We start from the raw sequence: 23,338 nt of genomic DNA on the forward strand, positions 1-23,338 counted from the left end.
AGAGTGGGAGGGAGATGCAAGAGGGAGGAGATATGGGGATATATGTATATGTATAGCTGATTCACTCTGTTATACAGCAGAAACTAACACACCATTGTAAAGCAATTATACTCCAATAAAGATGTTAAAAAAAAAAAGTAAAGCATTTGAAATCCAGATGTAACTTTTGGACAGGAGAGGACAAGCCCAGCCACTTCAGCTCTCCTCTCCAAAGTCACTTTCCCCGCGGTTCTGGGGCACTCACGTCCCTTCACTCCTCACCACAGCCTGTCCTGCAGTGGCACCTTTACTCACCAGCCATTCTAGGAGGACCACATACACAAGAGCAGAGACAGTAGTGGAATAAACTGCCTCTACCCATGACTCAAATCTCAATGATTATAAATATTTTGCCAATTTGGGGTCATTTGTAGAGATGTGGATGGACGTAGAGACTGTCATACAGAGTGAAGTAAGTCAGAAAAACAAATATCGTATATTAATGCGTATATGTGGAATCTAGAAAAATGGTACAGATGAACCAGTTTGCAAGGCAGAAAGACACAAGTAGAGAACAAACGTATGGACACCAAGTGGGGAAAGCAGGGGTGGGGGTGGTGGGATGAACTGGGAGATTGGGCTTGACATATATACTCTAATATGAATAAAATAGACAAGTAATAACCTGCTGTATAAAAATAAATAAAATTCAAAAAAGATATTTTGCCAATTTGGTTTCATCTCATCCATCGCCCTTATTTCTAGCATATTCTAAAGATACTCCTGGAGCTCTTATCATTCACTTAATATCCCATTATCATTATCATTTGAAGGAATGGTAAAATTCACCTTCTTCACTTTGCAGTTGAGGAAACCGAGGCCCAGAGAGGTTCAGTGCCTCTCTCAGGGACCCAAGTCTGTAAGCTGTGTATTATATCTAGGGGCCACTTCCAGTCCCCAGACCAGATGGCTCCATTATCAGAAACGTTCTGCTGTTTGCCTGAATCCTGTTGTCACCAGTCATTCCTCTTTCAGCTCCAGAAACCTCCACATGGAGGTGAAAGAGAGAAACAACTTGGCGGAGAAAGCCAGTGTACGTGTGACCACAGTTTTTTTCCCCCTAAGTCAGAAAAGTGGTGGTGATGGTGGTGGGAGGGTCATTTGACTCATCTTCCCTCCCTCTGCATGGTGGACTTGGCTCAGTTTCTCGAGCCATATGGAAAGAGACTCATCCACCAAGTGCCACACCTACAGGAAAAGCTCTCTCTGGGAATGGAGAAAATGGAAGGGGGCAGAGTGGCCTCCCAGGAGGACTGAGATGGCTCTTCCCTCTGTCCTTCAGGCTCCCACGCACCTCCAGCCCTCCCTCACAGGTGCCCTGTACCCTCCTGTTAGAAGAGATGGCAACCAAAATGCTTTGGTTCCCTGGAGAATTCAGTGTTCTGCCACTGAACAGCTCCAGGATCTGGCACCAAGCTCATCTCAAATGCAATCCCAAGCTGTGTATTAAAAAACAGCTTATGTAGGTAGCCAAGAATATGGCCATGAGCATGTCTGGGATTACCTCCTGTGATGGGGGAATGAAATCACCCCAAGGCAATCTCAGAGAAATGTCTGGAAGGAAAAATGAAAGCATGCTAATGGTGACCCTGAAAACAGGCTGCTGGTTATGAATGGTTCTTTCTCTGCCCACTGGCGTAAATCCTGCTTCCTTCCCCCTTTTCCTGCCCTAGGACCCCTGATAACTCAGAAAGAAGGCAGGAGAGACCAGGGGAAAGAAGACTGGCATATTCCTGGTGCCTGATTGATATTTGATTAAGGGAGGAAGGAAGGAATGCCGTGCCCACTGACCCACAGTGGCAGGAGATAGATAAAGAAGGAAAATGGACAAAGGATTAATCTCCAAACTATATAAACGGCTCATGCAGCTCAATATTAAAAAAATAGACAACCCAATACAAAAATGGGCAGAAGACCTAAATAGACATTTCTCCAAAGAAGACATACAGATGGCCAAGAAGTGCATGAAAAGCTGCTCAACATCACTAATTATTAGAGAAACGCAAATCAAAACTACAATGAGGTATCACTTCACACCAGTTAGAATGGGCATCATCAGAAAATCTACAAACAACAAATGCTGGAGAGGGTGTGGAGAAAAGGGAACCCTCTTGCACTGTTGATGGGAATGTAAATTGATACAGCTACTATGGAGAACAGTATGGAGGTTCCTTAAAAAACTAAAAATAGAACTACCATATGACCCAGCAATCCCACTACTGGGCATATACTCTGAGAAAACCATAATTCAAGAAGAGTCATGTACCACAATGTTCAGCTCTATTTACAATAGGCAGGTCATGGAAGCAACCTAAATGTCCATCGACAGATGAATGGATAAAGAAGATGTGGCACATATATACGATGGAATATTACTCAGCCATAAAAAGGAATGAAATTGAGTTGTCTGTAGTGAGATGGATGGACCTAGAGTCTGTCATACAGAGTGAAGTAAGTCAGAAAGAGAAAAACAAATATCATATATTAACGCATATAGAAATGGTACAGATGAACTGGTTTGCAAGGCAGAAATACAGACACAGATGTAGAGAACAAATGTGGACACCAAGGAGGGGAAAGCAGGGGGGAGGTGGGTGGGGGGGGTGGGATGAATTGGGAGATTGGGATTGCCATGTATACACTAATATGTATAAAATGGATAACTAATAAGAACCTGCTGTATAAAAAATAAATTAATTAAATTAAATTTTTTTTTTAAATCACGCACACACACACACAAAGGAAGGAAAATGGAGGGCTGTGCTCTCCCAGGTCTCTACCTAGGACTAGAAGAAGAGAGGCTGAGACAAAAGGCTGGGGGGAGAGAAAAAGGAGAGAGATACATGACAAAAGTCACAGGACAGAATAGACTTTTAGATATAGCTATAAGGCCAATAATAAGAACCTTCCTTGCACTGGTTCTCCTTCCATACCTCAGCATCTCTCACCTCCCTATTCTTCTCTATAACACTTACTCCAACTTGTAATTATGTGTATACTCGTTTATTTATAAGTTTGATCTTTGTTTCACCAGGTAGACAATGCCTGGCATGGGTGGCACTCAAAATGACGCCAGGTAAACAGTCTCTCTGGTCAGGCAGGATATTCCAGGGGCTTAGAGAGTTTGGCCCAGGTCAAGGGCCAAAACTTCCATTGGAATCTGCAGGGTTTGGGTAACACAGACTTGCTGAGTTTACGGCATAAAGAAGTATTAGTATTAGCCCCAATTTGTGGATAATCCAAACTAAGAATCAGGAAGACTTAAGTGATTTGGCCAAAGTTACAAAAGCCAGAATGCAAACACCTTACTTGACTCTAACATCTGTGTTCTGTTGCACCCTAGTACCACCCCTGAACAAGTAAAATTCTCTATGAAGGAAGAAACTCACATGGTATGTCTCATAAGCCTGGCCTCAAATTTGAATGTCAGGATTCAGACCTTCTGGTGATCTCAAGCCCCCAAGCACCAGACGGTCTGGGATTTGTCAAGCCTTGATAGATCTGATGCTGTTGAGTGAGCACTGAAGTGTTCCCCCTCCTCACCAGAGAAACATGAGCACAAGGGCCAGCCAGCATTTTCTAACATATGCTCCCTTGCCCCCGACATCAGGTCCAAAAGGGTTGCCAACATGAGGGAGAGATGCAGGATGGCTCAGCTGTCTAAGCAGCAGCTGGGAAGTTAGGACCCAGGACAGTTAGCTGACCCTTTGCCTCACGAGTGGAATGAAATCACAGGGGAAGTCACATTTACTTTACCCAGCATTCCCCAGGCCCATTCTGCTAATCCTGCAAAGTGGTCCAGATGCAAATACAAGGTCACATTAGTGGAGTAAAACTTCTGAGAAGCCAGTCAGCAAAAGAGCCTGTGTGACTTGGTTCAACTCAGTGATTCCTGAGCTTATTTGAGTATGGAAACCTTTTTGAGTATGGGTAGCACGAAATTGTTAAAATTCAGGGCAATTTGGAAAAGAGGACCCAAACTCTCCTTTTTTATTTTCTAGTTCATGCCACTAGATCTTTCCAATAATTATTATCAGTCATATTTATTAATCTTATATGCATTCTTTTCCTCCAGGAATGGCAATTCCTGGATGTTTCTTGATTAATTCACAAATTCATTCACCAAGCATTTATGAAACACCTGCTTGTGTCCAGGGCTCAGAGACAGAGTTTCAGAGGTGTTTCAGACACAAATCCTAAACTCTCGGGCAGAGAATTCATAGCCTGGTGAATGATACCTGAGCCAAAGGCCAGGATGTTTTCTCTTGGCTCCATTCTCCTGTGACGGGCCATCTCATGACCAGCTAGAGAGGTAAGCAGTTAGCTCAGCATGTTGGTTTTGGCCCCATCTGATGCCAGAAGTAGAGAACCAGGCCTACCTCTTTCTAAATAAGTGGGAGTGCCACTCATGCATGGTGAACAGTTCATTACACAGGAACAGGCTGAATGCTCACTCCAGCTCGGCTTTTTCCCTTGTCTCATCACTGTGATGATTCCAATCTTGGGCTCCTTTTCTCTTACCCTGTTATCAATCCATATGCCTCCTTCTTTATTTTCCAATTGGAAATAAGCTCAGAGCTCATTGGCAGCTAGTCCTCCTGCTGTTTCTGAATTCTGCTTTTTGGATATTTCACTGCTATGCAGTTTTGTTGTTTCTGGGTTTTTAATATGCATTAATCAGGACTTTTTCAGTTTCAGGGGTCAGAAAATAACTCCAAGCAGTTTCAGTAATAAGCAATACATTGAGGATATCATCTCATTTCACTGTGTATCCTTTAGGCACAGTTGGATATAGACATTCAAATTTTCTTGTGAAGGCTCTAACCATTACTTATCTGTTTATCTCACGATATCTCTAGTTCTGCTGCCTTCTGCAGCTTCACTCAGGAAGGTGTGTCTGCTGGCTGGGAAATATCACCACTGGTAGTCCAAGGCTTGCCACCTCCAGGCTCATGATCCAAAAGAAACACTCTCTTCTTGGGTGTCTATATATCAAACGTCAAAGAAGATTCTAACTGACCCTATTTGGGGCACACGCCTGCCCTGTACCAAGCTTTATGCCAGGAGGACTTGGGCACTCTGTTGCCGAGCCAAACTTGGGTCCACTCACCCGCACAGTAAAGCCAATCTACTGACATCAGGTTGTGGTGAAGGAAAGTGCGGCATTTACTGCAGGACACCAAGCAAGGAGAATGGGTGGCTAACGCTCAAAAGACCAAAACGCCCTGAAGGATTTCAGGGAAGGGATTTTCAAGGCAAGGTGAGGGAGAGGGTTGCCGGGTGCCGGATCAGCTCATGGACATTTTTCTGATTGGTTGGTGGAGAGGTAACTGAGTGGTATTTTGGGAGTTAACATCATCAACCTTTTGGATTTAACTGGTCTGGGGTCTACGTGTATATGGTCAGCATGCAGCTAACTTTTTTCACCTGGGGAGGGTTTTACTATCTGTAAAACAACTCAAGGACATGGCTAAAATATTACTTATAGTCCTTAAGGAGGAACTGAAGGTCCTTGACTTTGTATTATGGCTAAACTATTATGTTGTCTCACTTGACTGTTTTTGTTTCTGCATTTTCTCATTTTTGATTGAATTTGTTCTCTGGAACTCAGGGAAGGCCTAGGAGGCTAAAGCTCTTTTACAAACAGGAGGCAAGGGACATGGTGGTGGTGGGTGGGGGTGCTTCTGTCCCCAGAAAGGCCTTCACAGGGCCTTGCTCGGTTATATAACTGGCCAGCCTGGGCCACATACCCATGTGTATGCAGTGTGACCAGAGTGAATAACATGCCCATGAGAAGATGGAGAGCAAATGGGTGGATCCTCAGAGAAGGGATGGCTGCCATTTTATTACCAACACACGAAACTACTACAACATAATTTTACCACTAATGTCTCTGCATACCCCCTGCTTCCTTATTTCAGGGTTCTGTGCTTTATCTTCCATCAAAAGTATGGACCTCGTGTGGCTTTCACCTCACCCTACTGAGATGACAAATCAATAGACAAACTACAGGTGCATAGAAGTATTAATCCTTTTGAATCTCAGAGAAGGAAAGCTTTGTAGGCACACACACAGCCTTCCACTGGATTATCTGGCTTTCTGAAAAACACCAGGAGAAACATTTGGTAATGACCTGGCTGTGAGACCGCCACACCCACTTTATCCCCATTCTCCCTCCCTCCTGCACCTGTCGAGACAGAAAACAATTGGGGTGGTGTTTTGTTTCACCCAACAAAACAACGGGTGATGGCTGCTGCAGAACTTGGAGTCATTTTCCCTTGAGAGAACCATTGCTGACTAGATAGAATCAACCAGCTGAGTCTCTCCAGGCAGGTGCTTAACTTTTATGCGAGGGCTCTAGAGTTCAATAATTCATGCTCATGCAGCCAGCAGCAAGCAGATGGCATTCAAACTCTATTCAGATTGTGATTATAAAACATCACGCCAAATGAGTTTTATGATGGAAAAACATACTAGGTGACTTCAGCGGGATGAAAGAGAAATCAGGGCTTTGACGTCAAATGAACGGAAGTCAGTCTCGGGGCCGCTGTACATTGGCTGTGTGACTTTGCCTGAAGGTTGAACGTCTCAGAACCTGTTTCTTCATCGATAAAATTAAGATAAACCTACTTCACAGGGCTTTGAGCTCATATAAATGAGATAGTACTGTACATGGAAAGTGCAGTAGTGCAATAATGTAAGACAAATTTCTATGACTTGCCAGAAACACAATAAATGCTAATTTCCTTCCCCTCTTCAGATTCTTCCTCTCTCCTTCCCCGCCCCCACCCTCTTTACAGCATGGAAGCCAATGTTTTCTATAAGTATGAATGTAGGACTGAGAGTAAAAGGGGAGAATGAAGAAAAGAGGTGATGAAAAGAATCTTCATGTTAAAAATAGAATTTACAGTTTGCTTCCACAATAGTTTATCTCAACTGAGGGGAGATAGAGAAAAGATGAAGATGGTCAGCCAATTAGTACTCTCTCAGGGTTTCAAAGTCTATGCACCTTCAAAGAGATTTAAGCATTTTGTGCAGTTTTAGTCTAATATACTTGCTCAATAGTCATTAAAATACATAAGCCACCTTGTATGGGAATGTCTTCCAGAAAAGAAAGGGAAAAAGCAGCTCAGCCATTTACAAAACTACATCAAATCTCCATTTTAGTTAGAATAAGACATAACTCAGACCAGCGGCATCAAACTTGGATGGATGGGAGAGCTGGATAAAAATGTAGCTACTTAAACTGCCCTCTAAGAGATTCTGGTCAAATTGGTCAGGGATGGGGTCCAAGAGTCTGCATTTTTTACATTTCCCGAGACTGTGATCTAGGTAAACCACAGACTTCATTTTGAGAAACACTGGTTGAGTAGTTAAGACCTTGGGCTTGAGAATAGACATACTTGAGCTCAAATTCCAAAATCTACCACTTTCTAGCTTCATGAACTTTGGCAAATTTTTAACCTCTCTGATCCCCAGTTTTCTAATCACAGGTTGTTGTGAGAATTAAATAAAATATACTGTGGAGTGCTTAGCACAGTATCTGGTACATAGGAGGAAGCACTCAATAAATATTAGCTATTGATATTATCATTATTATGCAAAGTCAAAGGAGCTTCAATTCCTTTTTTCCTAATTTTTTCATTCTTCCTTCCTTTTCTTTCTTTTCCTTTTATAAATCCAAAATAACAGTGGATTAGCCAAGATGGAAGTTTATTTAGATTTCAGACACACGTCTGGAAGTAAAGTAGTCCAGGACTTGCCTGGCAGCTCTGCAACCCAGACTACTTTCTCCCCTTTTTAGGTGTGACCCTTATCCTCATTGTTCAAGATGGCAGCTAGAGCGCCAGCTCTGCATCCCACATAGCAAAATGGAGGAAAGAAAAAGAAAGTCAGTCTCTCTCAGTAGGGACACTTCCTAAAATTTGCTTATATCCCATTGGCCAGATGTAGCTGCCAGTGAGCCTGGTAAATGTGACCAGTGTGTGCCAGGTGCTCATATACCCATAAAAATGTGATTTATATCACAGTGTAAAATTGGGAGAAGGCTTAGGGACAATTATTATTCCCTGATATGTCTAACCCTGGGAGTCTAACAGATTCAGATCATTCCCCAGAAATCCTCTGTTCTCGATCTGCTTCTACCTGATTACTTCTCAGGTAAGGGAGAAGCTTCTCCAAAAGGTAGTTACATGGTTTGTTGATCCCACTCAGCTAGGCTTATTTTCTTCTGAAATTCCTCCCATACCTTTCACTTCTCATCCCCCAGCTTCATTCATTTTCTTTTTACTATCCAATTGTAATAGACAGTACAATTTTTTCATTGTAGAAAAGTTAGAAAACACTGCAAAGCACTTAGGGAAACTTTTTTTTTTAATATTCAAAAATCTCATCATTTAGAAATAACCACTCTTAAAATGTTAGTATATAGCCATCTAGCATTTTCCCCAGGTAAAAAATATATATGTATATTTACAAAGAGAGCCTAGTCTACATAACTGTTTTTAATCTCTTCTATTATACTTAACAGTATATTATGAGTAACTCTCAGTGTTATTAATTATAGATCGACATCATCAGTTTTAATGACTGTAGGGTTTTCCATTGTATGGATGTATCATAATTTATTCAACTGGTTCCATTTATCTACAACAGTGTGTTAAACCTCCTAGCACATACATCTTTGCTCATTTGTCCACCAGTTTCCCAAAGATGAGCTATGTTTCTGTGGTTTTCTAACTCCCCAGGGACCAGCAGAAAACCATTGCTCTGCTGCTGTCCCATCAGCAATATGATGCCATTCAGGCCTTGTCTCGACCCTGAAGCTGCTTGAAATTCCTTTTCAAATGAACACTGCAGACTCTGAAGGTCCTTGAAGGTCCCAGCAAGACTGTCCCCAGCAGAGGGGAATACTCCACCCAATGGCCGAGGAAAGCACAAAATACAATACAATCACAGGTGACACTGAAGGGCTTTCTATAAAACCTAAGTTACTAGAACTTTCCGTTTGTCAAACTGACCTCAAACAAGACCAAAGTGACGCCATTTCTCTGTGGAGAAACCAGTTTCAATCAGGAAAAGAAATGCATTTGACTGAAATAATTATTTAGACTGACAATTGATTTGACAAATGACAATTCTTTAGCTGATTTTTTTTAGGTGCTTATTGATTTCTGACTATTAACTCATCTCGGTTGTGCTTCCTAAAGATCCAAACACACATGAGGTTTACACTTTCTAGACAGGCTGAAGACAACTTATAATGCATCACTCTCACGTAGCACTTTCTGTTTTCAGGGGGTTTTCACCTCAATTTTCTTGCCATCAACACTGAGCCCTACATTACAGGTGTTAATTCTAAGAGGTGTCATTTATTGAGCACATACTATGTTCCAAGCAATACACAGAATGCATTATCAATATTTTTTAGTCCTCACAGCAACTCTAATGAGGTAGACATTCTATTATTACCCCATTTTTATAAATGAATGTGGTTTAAGAAAGATGAAATAGCTTGACCACAGTCACACAAGAGCAAAGAGGTGGAGCCATAATTCAAAATCAGTATTCAGATCCCAGAAAGAGTCACAGCCTCACTCAAGTTCACATAGTTGTGGAGTCAAGTCCAAAATCCTGTTCCCTGCATAGTGACTAAGAACAGGGTCTGGGCTTCCCTGGTGGCGCAGTGGTTGAGAGTCCGCCTGTCTATTCAGGGGACACGGGTTCAAGCCCTGGTCCAGGAAGATCCCACATGCCGTGGAGCAACTAAGCCCGTGCACCACAACTACTGAGCCTGCGGTCTAGAGCCCGCAAGCCACAACTACTGAGCCCGTGCGCCATAGCTACTGAAGCCCGTGCCAAGAGCCCGTGCTCCACAACAAGAGAAGCCACTGCAATGAGAAGCTGGCTCACCACAAGGAAGAGTAGCCACGTTCACCGCAACTGGAGAAAGCCCGCACGCAGTAACGAAAACCCAACGCAGCCAAAAATAAATGAATAAATAATAAATAAATGTATATTAAAAAAAAAGAACAGGTCTCTAAAATCAGATTGTCAGAGTTCAAACCCCATATCTGCCATTTCCCAGCTGTGTCACCTTAGGCAACTTCCTAAACCACTCTGTGCCTCAGTCACCTCATCTTAGAAAGGGGAATAATAGTGTTTATCTCAAAGGTTAAACAAGATGACCCATGTACGGCACTTAGCACATAGGAAGTGCCCTGTATTTAGTTATTAATATGATCCCTTGTGTCCCTCCAGCCTCTAAGCCATACGTATTTTATTGATCTGTGACACTGCAGGTGCCGCGAGCAAAGGCCTTGTGCAACTACCGAGGGCAGAATCCTGGTGACCTGAGGTTTAATAAGGGAGATGTCATCCTCCTCCGGAGACAGTTGGATGAGAACTGGTACCAGGGGGAAATCAATGGAGTCAGTGGGATCTTCCCAGCCAGCTCCGTAGAGGTCCTCAAGCAGCTTCCCCAGCCACCCCCACTCTGCCGGGCCCTCTACAACTTCGACCTGCGTGACAAGGACAAGAGTAAGAACCAGGACTGCCTGACCTTCCTCAAGGTAAGATTCTGGGCAGCTACCAAAGTCACCAGTGACCACATAAAGACAGGCAGAACCTCGAGTTTTTGTTTAATATTTGCTGATTGTTTTTAATTATATTTTATCCATAAATGTATAAATGTGTGCCTATATATGTAATGTGTATGTATAATTCAAACATATGGTAGTAAAGTTGCCAGAGAAATCTAATAGGAGTTTGACGGGAATCCTCAAACCTTTTCTATTGCAACTGCAAAACTAAGTATCCGCACACTCATTCATTCATTCTACAATCACTTTTGAGCACCTGCTCTTTGCAGACACTGGGGAGACAGCATGAACAAGTCACAGCACCTACCCTCAGGCAGAGTAGTGAGAGAAACAGACACTTGGACAGAAGATTACAGACACGGTTTAACAGCGTGCTGCGTAGAACTACAGATCTTACCTTTTCATTGTGTATCTGCAGGGGTATTCTCGCTGACCAAGTTCTGATCACCTAGTACTACTCGTTTACAACACTCTATTTTGTTTGTAAACATTGCATTCAAAACACTCCAAACAACACAATAACATAATTATGTCTTTACACATAAATCACCTCTTACAAGATATATGTTCCGAACACATTAGTTACCCTAAGGTTTTTTCCCTCTCCTTTTTTTTTTTTTGGGTGATTCTTCAGCATTTGCAAGTAAGGACAAGTCTACTAAAGTCTAGACTACAACCATCCCTCGGTATCTGAGGGGGATTAGTTCTAGGACACATTGATTCCTGAAGATACAGAAGCCGCGGACGAGGAGGGTCGACTGTACTTTAAGTCATCGTATTCAGTACTTATTATTCCATAAACATTTGAATTCTCTCTTAGAAACCAAAGTTGGGGTGATTTTCATTCTTTGCTACTTATGATAAGTAGATCAAATACAAGTACAAGTGGCACTGCTACCGTAGCTCAGGAAAGGTCTTTCGTTTTGTAAAACATTTTTATTCCATCACTACTGGAAATGAGATTTACTTAAGATTCACTCAAACTAGATAACCCCACTGTCCTCCATATTTTGAAATACTGATCTTTGTTATTGTCTTAGCACTTCAGAGTGAGTCCCCTAAGGAATGTCATTCTGTAGCTGACCTGTAAACTTTATACTTTGACTACAGCTGGAGAAGGGCAGTTCAATTCCACAAGCGTTTATTGAGTATTTACTTTGTGCCAGGCATTAGACACTAAGCTCTAGGGACACAGCTGGAGGAAGACATAGGCAGGAAGCAGTACCTGCTTTTTTGCCCTTTTCTGGGAATTTGCAAACTGGGACACTTACCCACCTGCTTGTTCATTCACTGAATCCATCCATGTGCCAAGCTGTCCACTGGAGATAAAGTGATGAGTCACTGTCCCTGTCTTCACGGAGCCAGCAATCTAGTGGAAGGAACAGAAATATAAATGGGAAATGAGGACAGAGGACCCAGAAGAGAGGATTTGATCCCTTCTGGAAGCCTATTGAAGGCCAAGACTACACCAGTATATCTCATGGTCTTCCTAAACACAGCATGTCCAAAAAAACTCAAGATCTTCTCTCCAGAAGCTTTTATTCCAAGTATTTTCTATCTCAGTAAATTTTCCAGTTTATTCACACATGCATTTATTCATTCACGCATGCATGCATTCAAGAAATATTGATTGTTTAAAAACTGTGATTCACTATGTTGTACACCTGAAACTTATATAATATTGTACATCAACTATACCTCAATAAAAAAAATTTAAAAAAGGAATGATTGGTTGACTGCTATAGGGGAGCCGCTATATAAGGTCCTAGGGACAAAATGAACAAAACAGATACAGGCCCTGCACACATGAAGTTTATGGTCTGATGGGGTGGACAGGCATTAAAGAAATCATAACCTATAAATATGTAATTACAGGTTGTAATAAGGACAGAGAAATCTAAGAAAGGGTATAATGCAGTAATGGATTTAGATCTGGATTTGTCTATATTACTAAGGGGCATAGATCAGAAGATCAGAGAGATCAGTGGATGAATATTCAGATTTAGACTGATAACAGGCATGGACATGGAAAGGTATTCCTGATGTGATATTAAGTGAAAATTCAATGTATCCTATATGACTTCATTTGTAAGAAATACAAAATAAGCCAAATGAATGTATTTGCTAGGAGTCAGAGTAGTGGTTACCTCTTGCTACGTGACAGGAAAGAGTACTAAAGAGCCATCTTGGTGCTGGAAGTATTTTATATCTCTTACTCTGGGTTGGGGTTTTGTGGATATATTCAATTTTAAAAATTCATCAAGCTTTACATCTAAAATGTTTGTACTTTATTGCATGCCTATGCATATTTTCTGAAAAGTTTTTAAAAATCAGTGTGTCTCTATGCACATATATTTTATCCTCATAGAAAAGAATCTGGGAAAAAATGTGTCAACCAAGATGTTAACAGTGGTTGTACCTATATTGTGATAGAATTCTTTCTTTGTTTTGCTTATCTGTGTTTCCAAGTGTTTCTACAAATCTCCATATAACCTTTGGTAATAAGAAACATTCAAATAAAAAGCCATGTTACGTTTGATACATTAAAAATTAAATAGGGGGACTTCCCTGGTGGTGCAGTGGCTAAGAGTCCGCCTGCCATTGCAGGGGACACAGGTCGAGTCCTGGTCCGGGAAGATCCCACATGTTGTGGAGCATCTAAGCCCGTGCACCACAACTACTGAGCCTGCGCTCTAAAGCCCACGAGCCACAACTACTGAAGCCCATGCACCTAGAGCCCATGCTCTGCAACAAAAGAAGCCACCACAATGAGAATCCCTGAGAAGTCTGCGCACTGCAACAAGGAGTAGCCCCCGCTCGCAGCAACTAGAGCAAGCCCACATGCAGCAACAAAGACCCCACGCAGCCAAATATATAAATAAATTTATTTAAAAAAAATTTTTTGAACACTGAAAAGTGTTCAAAATCTGAATGAAATTCATTCTTCCTTTGGCTAAGCCAAAATTCTATCTCCCTACCTCTTCCATCTTGGTTTCTCCATCAGATTAATTTAAATGAAAAGCCCAGATTCTGCTGGTGATGGAAAATTAGAGACATTTCCAAGTTTTCCTATAGGATTTCTTCAATGCTCCAAATTACTTCTACTCCTCTTTTGGTCTTGGTGACCCAAATACTGCCCTTTATGAAGAAAGATTATTTTAGTGGAAGATTTTGTAAATAAATTGTGAAAGAGTTACATTCCTTGCCCCTTACACCATCTGAGACTCCAAGCTGATCTCCACTGAAGGCTTTCAGCACCTGAAAACTGACAGTAAATGCTAACCAGGAGACTTTCTCTCTTTCAGGATGATATCATCACTGTGATCAACCGAGTGGATGAGAACTGGGCAGAAGGCAAGTTAGGAGATAAAGTCGGCATCTTCCCCATCTTGTTTGTAGAGGTACGTGACTATCAAGTCTACATCTGATTCAAGCTTACTCAGAATTATACATGTGCTACAGTGAGTAATTCCTATTTGATATGAGGCTTATTTCAGAACTAACTAAAGTCTTGAAAGAAAAGATGCTAGATGATAATACCCATTTCTGGCAAGAGTGTGGGAAAATGGGCCTTTGCGTTCTGCTGATAGGAGTACAAATTGGTGCCATCTCTCGTTTCCAGACTCAAACTCCTATCAAGGATGTTGAAAATGTACATCTCCTTTGAGTCATTAATTCCACACCTGAGAGTTCATTATAAGGAAGTATTAAAACAAGTGTGCAAAGATATGTGTACAAAATGTGCAAAAATGTTCATTGTAGCATTGTGCAGTGGTGAAAAACCAGAAATAATCTAAAACTCAACAATAAGGATTTAGTTTTTTTTAATTATGGTGATGGAAAAATATATACCCATTAAAAATAATGTTAAAGGAGAATACTCAATATCATGGAGTATCTGGTATTATGGAAATATGTTTGTGATTTATTGTTAAGTAAAATAAAGTTTAATGAGCATAAAGTTTCAGATTTAGAAGATGAAGTTCTGGAGCTCTATTACAATGTGGATAAAATTAACACTACTGAACTGTATACTTAAAGATGGTTATTATAGTAAATTTTGTTACGTGTTTTTTACCACAATTAAAAAAAAATTAACTGCTTGAAACTAGCTTTGTAAATACATATGTGTATATATAAATGGATAAAGGGCTAGAAGACTATGTACCAAGATATTAACAGGTGTGATCACCAGATGGTGAGATTCTAGATAATTTTCATGTTCTTCTGCTGACTTGTATTTTGTAAATCTTCAGAAATGAACACATATTACTTCTATTGTTTTTTTAAATCTACTTTGAAAAAAAAAGAAAGAACACATGCTAGGCTATCTACCCATTTCTCCAGGATAGTAATATAACCTATAGCCCCTAACCTCTCTAGCCATCATTCTCACCCCAGCTTGAAGCAGGTCATTACAAATTTAAAAGAGAGGTTTCACTGTTTAACTGCACTTATTGGGTGCTTACCAGGCATAAAGCATTAAAAGCTAGCAGTGCTGAGCTATAAAAGAAGTAGAAGGTATGCTCCCTGCCCTCTAGGAGGGTGGGATGAAACAGAACAGAGGTAGAGTTGGAAAGAAGGGACCACTTCTACCATTCGTAAGAGCCGAAGTGGGTTCTGAAGTGAATGGTGTGCCCAGAACACTGCCCAGCTGTCAAGGTTCCCTCAACCTCTCATCTCAATCTGTATGGAAGGAATGAAAGGTGGAAGGGAGGGGAAGAGGAATGGTCCAGAGAGGCTGGTCTTCCTACTCTCTTCACTAAATGATGGTGCTTTTTCTCTTGTTGAAGCCCCTTCCAGGTACAGCCACCCAATTCTCTCTACATGTTCAACTTCACTCATTTTATGAGGCTCAGCTAGAAATCTTCTTTTTCCATAAAATTCCAGCAACTAGTTGAATACTCAGTTGTCTCTTTCTTCTCAGAACACCTGATGCGTGGGTGGCTTGTACTTCACAGGCTAGCCCAACACAGAGCAGGTACTTCATAAAAAAAAATTAGCTTCACAAGTGAATGAATGAAAAAAATAGTTGGGAGGTGGTCCGACTGACCAGGAAAAAAATTCAGAGAACATACCTTTCAACGTGACCCTGTCCTAAATATATATTCAATCATTCAACTTATTTTTCATTGACTGCCTGCCATGTCAAGTCCTGTGCTAAGTTCCAGTGATACAAGACAGATATGAGTCCCTACTTTCAAGGACTGTAGGGGCAGACATGAATAAATAATTATAAGTGTGATGAATGATGCAAAGAGTGAAGGAGAGGGAACTATTGGGGGGAGGAGAGTATGATGTTCAACTTACCTGGGTAGGGTGTCGGCAAATGCCTTGTAAGCCAAGATCTGACAATGATGAGGAGCATGCATGGAGGGAAGAGTGTTTTAGGGAATGGAGGTAACATGTGCAAAAGTCCTGCAGGATGAGGAAGTGTGGTGCCTCCAAAGGACCAAAGAATACTAGAGCTGGAGCTTAGAGAGTAAGAGAGAGACAAAAAAAAAAAAAAAAATGAAGCCAGGGAAGAAAATGGGACACACACCACAGGAGACTTTGTAAACCTTCCTGCATTAGTCAGGATGAGCTAGGTTATGCTATGGTAATAAACAGCCCCTGTATCTCAGTGGCTTCACAAAGAAAAAGTTATTTCGAATCCACATTACATGTTCAGCACAGAATGGTGAGAGGCTGTGCTCACACAGTCACTGAGGAACCCAGACTGATGAGGCTGGGCCATCTTGTAGCCGTGCCATCTGGAACATACGGACTTCCTAGGTTTCATGGCGGGGAAGAGTAAAGAAGAGTGAGCTGTGTATCAGCGAAGGCCTCAGCTCTGTGACATTTGTCACTCCCACTCATAGTCCATTGGCCTGAACCAGTCACATAGTCCCACCTGGCTTGAAATCAGCTGAGAAGTATAGGGGACTACTTGGAGTATTTGCTGAGCATCCTCACCTCTGCCGTATCATAAGAAGTTTGGACTTGACCCAGAAGTCAGAAGACACCACTGATAAATTTAAAGTAAGGCAGTGACTCCATCAGATTTGGGGTTCTTAAAGATTGCTCTGGATGCAGTAGGAAGAATAATTTGAGGAGGAGGGATTTAAAAAAAGCAGAAAGATCAATTAGGAGGCTACTACATGGCTCAGTTAGAAAATGATTGTAGCTTTGACTAGTAGATTGGAAACAACTGGACAGATTCCAGGACCTTTTAGGAGGTAGATCCACAGGAGCGGGGGATAGGGGTGAGGAAGTGGTCAAGGATCACGCCCCATTTTCGGATTTGTGTGTCTAGGTCAGTGGTAGAGCCATTTGCTGGATCAAGCAACATATGCTGAAGAGGAACAATTACGATGTTTGGGAGATAACCGTTAAGTCTCCAAGGACAGAGATGAGCTACAACTAATCCTAGTTGGATACATAGGAGGTGCTTAAATTTTTGCAGATTAGAGCTTGCATGGTCCCCTGTATTATTTCAAGAAGCTTCTTCATAGGTCTGGGGGAAAAAGGCATCACTGATTTCATTACCCATTTCTGATATCCTTTTTTCCCAAAACTTCTACATTTAATGATTATTCATTTGGATACTCTCCCCACTATTCCACCTCTAAAATTAGTGATTACAAGAACCCTCACAGTCATCATGAAACTAGGGTCCTGTTCTCCTAATTGCTAGGAGGGGAAAAGATATCAACTGGTTGCTCTAATCTGGGAACCCGGTTTTCAAAAATTACTTGAAATCTAAATTGAGCTTTTTAAAGCAGTACTTAAAATTTGATTCCAGTCATTTCATTAAGACCAGCACTTGCTGAGAACCCTTTAAATAAGTTTTAAACTACCAGCGCCATGCAAAGCAATTGGAAGGAAGGAGAGCTTTCTTCTGAGAGTGAGGTGGGCTTTTTGGCATAAACAGGATTTTTCTTGTTAATGTATCATTTGACTTATTGAATTGCATCTGGGTAAAAGGTGGTAAAACAAACGCGGAGCTTATGCCCGTTCTTGTCAGGACTTCTCCAGCGGGGCCTGCCTGGGTTATACGAACCTCGCTCAGCCCAGTGGACCTCAAGGATATTGTTTCAAATGAGTGGGTGCAAATTGAAGAGCTCTGCAGTCCTTCCCCGGCTGAGCTATTAATCACCCTGGCAGAGGACAGGGAGGACCTAGAGTCACACGGGGCTCTTTGTCTGTGTTGCTGATGGAAACACCCACGGTATTGCTCACCTGGGGGCAGAACAATTAGGTGAAGGCAGAAAAAAATTAACTTATTTCATCGTGGCTATGAATGACCAGAAAGAACTTTACTCAGTCAACTCAGAGAGCGTGTATTATCGTCTTACTGGGTGAACAGTGGCGGGATGGGTGCTCTGGGGGAACATGAGACATGGTCCAGGCTTCCATCAGAAGCGCCCTAAATAATTTCAGTAATTTCCCAGTTGATCTCCCTCCTTCCCGTCTGGCACTTCTGCATAGCAGCCAGCGTGAGTTTTTATGTATTTATTCTTATTTACATAGAGTAAACTTTGCTCTTTTTGGTGTCTCTGCATTCTGATAAATGCATACAGTATAACCACACTACCATCAAGATATAAAATAGTTTTAACACTTGCCAAAAAATACGAGGGCAGGCTGCCTCTTGGAAGTCCGCTCCTTCCCTGACTGCAACCCCTGGCACCTACTGATCTGTCTTCTGTTCCTGCAGTTTTCCTTTTCCAGAATGTCACAGAAATGGAATCACATAGAATGTAGCATTTGGAGTCTGGCTCCCTTCACTTAGCATAATGCCTTTGAGGTTCATCCATGTTGTCGGGTGTATTGGCAGCTCGTGCCTTTTCTTTGTTGAGTCATACTCCACGATGCGGATGTGCCGGAGTCTGTCATCCATTCGCCGACTGAAAGACACTGTGATTGTTTCCAATTGTTTGGCAGCTATCACTAAAGCAACTATAAACACGTGCATACCAAGTTTTGAGTGAGCCTGAGTTTTCATTTCTCTTGGGTAATTACCTAGGAGTGGGATGGCTGGGTCAGACGCTAAGGAGGAAACTGTCAAACCGTAGCATGAGCTTCTAAATAAAAGCATACATCAGATCATGTCACCCTTCCACCTAAATCCTGCCAAAGGCTTCCTATTACAGTCAATAGACTCAAAGCCTCCCAGTCGTATGCGATCCGGATCCTGCCTGCCTCCATGGTCTCCTCTTTACCACCTGTTCCTCACTCACTCTGGTCCATCCTTCTTTCTGGTTCTTTCACATCGTTTTCTCAAACAGGCTGAGCTTTCTCCCTCTTCGGGATCTTTCCACTAGCTCGCAACCCCTCTCCTGGAATGTTCTCATGCTTGTCTTCACATGGCTGGTTCCTTCTTGGCATCTGTGTCTCAGCTTGAATGTCACCTTCTCAGCAGGTCTTCCTTGACAGCTCCCCCCCCCCGACCAATCTAAAGTAGCCGCCTCCCGCAGTCACCCTCTGACACATGAGAGCATTTATTACCACCTGGTCTTTTCTTGTTTGGTTGTTTACATGCTGGCTCTGCCATGTATGTCACCCCTTCAGCTCTCTTGTCTTTAAAGTGGGCATAATAATGCCCCTTCCCCTACTTGATGGTTTCTTTTCACAATATTACAAGCTTCTGGCAGCAGGAACTACATCTTTTTAAAAATTTTCTATCTCAACTATATTAATCATCTTAATCATCCTCACATTGTTATTAAAAAGTTCTTAAATGAAGAAAAAGTTCTTAAAGGAGCAAACTCCCTTTTACCTCTATAGGTGAATCTCTAAACTAGAATGAGACACGTGCTTTTAGAGGGCAACTGGTGACAATCACCGTGATGGAAATTTAAGTAACTGTCCTGGAAAGTTTATTCACACAATCCCCTTTGTCAGCATATTTCCGATTTCTGAAGGACATGAACTCACAGGGCCCTTGGTGGGCAGGGTACTCAAAATACAATACAGTCAGTGGTGGTGCTAGAGCTGGCTGGAGCTAGATGGCAAGGGCTGGGTGTTAGGTTTTCAGGAATCTTGCTAGCCAGTTGTTAAACCATTGGTAGATCTTTACACCACAGAGATTGGTAAACTCTACAGATTGGGGTGAGGGGTGTCATTTGTTTGTTTGTTTTGTTTGTTTTTCTGATGTACCAGCACACCACTGACGATAAGAGGTATAGAACAAGAGAGAATGGTGATGAGGTAAAAGTATTTAAAGGAAGTAGTAAAAGGTGGTCTTAGCCTTAGGTGATCCAGGGTCCTGAATGGATTTACATTCTGGTTAAACACTTATCAAACGTATGAACTTGAGCAACTTCATCCACTCATTATTGCACAAACACTCACTGAGCACCCACTCGGGGATACAGCAGAGAACACATGTATAAGGTCTCGGCCCTCAGGCAGCTAACAGTCCAGCGGAGGAAAGGAAGATAAATGATTACCGTGTGGAGTGGGAAAGCATGGGGGCTGCAGGAACACTGAGAAGGACAAACAGCCAAGTCAAGGGTGGAGGGGGGGATTCAGGGGTGGCTAGAGGAAGAGGGAAGTGTCCCCCAGGTAAAGGAGGCTGGGACAATGCTGAGAGACGGGAAAATCAGAGTAGAGTATCATGGCTTGTTTTAAATTCTTCAGACTTCAATAAGAGTCATAGCTACGTTGCAGGAGAGTTGTGAGAATTGATTGATATAGTAAAGGAATTGGGATATATCGATAACAGGTTGAAGCTGACCAAGGAATGACAACTGAGGCGGTGGCATCTGAGCCGACTTCAGACTAGCCTGGGTAAGACACAGCCGCTCACATGAGATCAGGATGCCTAAATTCTCATCAGACCTTTTGCCTTTTCAGCCAAACCTCACTGCAAGACACCTCCTGCAGAAGAACAAAGGCCGTCAGTCATCCCACACAAAAGGCATGTCCCTGGTGTCATCTTCCAGAGGCAAGGCGACCAACGCACCCACACTCCGAAGGGGCCCGGGGTCCAGGAGGAAGGGGCCCGGGCAGTTCTCCATCATGACAGCCTTGAACACCCTCAACAGGATGGTGCACTCTCCCTCGGGGCGCCATATGGTGGAGATCAGCACCCCAGTGCTCATCAGCTCCAGCAACCCCTCTGTGATCACTCAGCACATGGAGAAAGCGGATGCTCCTCCCAGCTCTGTGGGGCAGGTAGGGAACAAACCCCCGGGATAAGGGCACCTTGGAGTTGGGCACGTGACCCACACCGTGTCACAAGCAATATTGGATCTTTAGTACCTGCTAAGCCCCCATAATGCATTAATAACAACTAATGTCATTATGTGTCAGAACTGTCTATACATGATCTCTTCATCCTTGAAACAGCCTGTGAGCTAGGTATTATTATTATTGCTATTGTTACCCCCATTTTACAGATGAGAAAACTGAGGTTTAGAGGAGGGGGGTTTGCTTTCCCTTGCTAAGAGCCATGGCATTGATTCCTGTCCCTTCGAGAACTTCCCTCCAAGGAGATAATGACATCTGTTTTCTGGGATCACAGTTTAACATTCACTGTTCCATCATGTGGCAGGGAAGAAAAAGGAAGAAAAAGAAATTATGGGTTATTGGGTGTTTTCAGGACTAGCTATATACTTTGCAAGGCCCAGTGAAAAATGAAAACGCAGGTCAAAAATGATTAAGAATTTCAAGATGGCAACAGCAGAGCATCAGACCAAGTGAAGGGCCCTTCCGAGCACAGAGCCCTGTGTGACTATACATGTCACATACCCTTGAAGCCAGCCCTGGTGGTTTTCATATGGAGCATTTAATGAGATAATGTATGTAAAGTGCTTAGCACAATGCCTGGCACATACTGAGTACCCAATAAGCATTAGCTCTTAATACTATTGTTATTAATACAACTGCTGTTATTATTAAGCCTGGCCACTGAGTTGCCGACTGAAGGGAGATAAGCCAAGGGGCCGTCCTGGCAATCCAGAAGCAGAACTACTTCTAACAGCATGAGGCTATTTAGGTTGAAGGATGCTTTAAAAGATGAAGGACCAGAGGTACAAGGCAAAGTAATTAAGAATTGCATGTCAGGTATTCTGCTATAAACACTCTTTGGAACCATGCAGGTGACAACTTGAAAAGACAAACCTCAACTTGCACTGATGTAATTTTTATTAAGCTGTAAATCTTGTTTTTAAACATGAATCTCTACCTTGGGATTAAATGACTTAATTGGACTCTAATCCCTTTTTAACAAGACAAGGAGGAGGAGAAAGTCAAGGGTTCCTCAGAGACCTGTGTGCTGGTCTAAAAGGAAAACAATCACCTGCTACAGCACTTCAGACCTTATACCACTGTCTGCATCTCTAGGAGGCTGGCTGTTGACGTCATCCTGCCCGCCACTTGCACTACATACACACACACAATTACACTCTCCCCTCCCTATACACTCTCCTTGCATTAAAAAACTGTGAAATTCCCTTCCCTTCCTACACGTACACACTCCAAACACTTTTTTACAAGTACATACACACTTTGTGCCCCAAGTTCTACACCCCGTACACACACATACACACACATACATGCTCCAACATGGGAGCCTAGTGACTCACAGTTAAGCGAAAGACTAGCAGAATTTTTCTGAAACCATTCTTTCTAAATATATAGACATAGGTATACGAAGTACAGCCCACACTCAGTAGATCTAGGCTAGCTCACTCAGCTATAAGTTGGCTTCCCAAAGGATTTAACCAAGAGTCACTTTCCCTGTGCCTTTTTCATTCTTCTCCCTGGTCATTTACCTCATCAACAGAGAGGCTGGACTGAAGCAGAGAATCCTCGTAGATTCAAAACAAGTAGTATTCCTTCCTAATGCTCACAAATGGTGAGAATTCCAAAGTGTGGCATTGGCATACCCTATCCCCAGGGAACCACTGCACAGTACTGATAGCCTTTTCTCAATTCACATGGTGGTGGATTACAAGTGTTTCTACATGTTTGCCCAGATGTTGTCAAAAACACACTCTTAAAATGCCCCACTTATGAGCTACATCTAAAGATGAGTGGAAAGTTGAGCAAATGACAAGATCTCCTGCTTCCTTTTTCTCTAACATCCTTGAGAGCTGTGGTTGGGTCTGTCTTATCAAACTCCCCCTCCTTCCCTATCCCAGCACCTTTCATATTACATAGTCCCTAGTAGGTGGTCAGTAAATCAAGGAATCAAGACATTTGGCTTAAACATCTGGGCAGATGGTGGTGACGTATACATAGACAGGGAAGACTGGAGGAGGAATTGTTTCCTATAGAAAGATCACAGGTAAGTGTAATTCTTTCAACCAGTAGACATCTGTTGAGTGCTTACAATGTACTAATTACCAGACTGAGTCCTGGGGATTCTACTACCAAAACCTCAAGAACAGCAATAACAATCTCAAACATTTAGTGAAAGTAAAAGAATTGATAGGTAGAAAAGGAAGGAAGGAAGGGAGGGAGGGAGGGAGGAAGGGAGGGAAGAAGGAATTCTTTCTTTGTTGCCAGTGTCCTGAGTCCGGCGCTCCATCCTAAAATATGGTAAGAGCCTTTGTAGGTGAGGTACTCTCACCACTTTACAGTGACGTAATTAAGACCCCCAAAGAAAAATGGTTGGGCCACCGTTCCTAGAATTAGTGAACAGTGAGAGTCTGTTCTGACCATAGAATTGTGTGATTCTGGCCCATAAGCTCTTGTCACTATGCTTC

The 23,338-nt window shown here is 42.3% G+C and overlaps 1 protein-coding gene across 2 annotated transcripts in view; it reads left to right on the plus strand.

Annotated features, from left to right (window-relative positions):
• SH3RF2 (SH3 domain containing ring finger 2) overlaps nt 1-23,338 on the plus strand; it is a 137,450-nt gene that overhangs the window by 49,916 nt on the left and 64,196 nt on the right. For both annotated transcript variants that reach the window (XM_024752332.1, XM_024752331.1), the window contains exons 3-5: nt 10,341-10,610; nt 13,946-14,041; nt 20,481-20,801. In XM_024752332.1, coding sequence (XP_024608100.1) covers nt 10,341-10,610; nt 13,946-14,041; nt 20,481-20,801 — 687 coding nt within the window. The remainder of the gene's footprint in view (nt 1-10,340; nt 10,611-13,945; nt 14,042-20,480; nt 20,802-23,338) is intronic.

Source organism: Neophocaena asiaeorientalis, unplaced genomic scaffold (assembly GCF_003031525.2).
Source record: "Neophocaena asiaeorientalis asiaeorientalis breed wild unplaced genomic scaffold, Neophocaena_asiaeorientalis_V1.1 scaffold204, whole genome shotgun sequence".
Classification (NCBI taxonomy): Eukaryota; Metazoa; Chordata; class Mammalia; order Artiodactyla; family Phocoenidae; genus Neophocaena; species Neophocaena asiaeorientalis.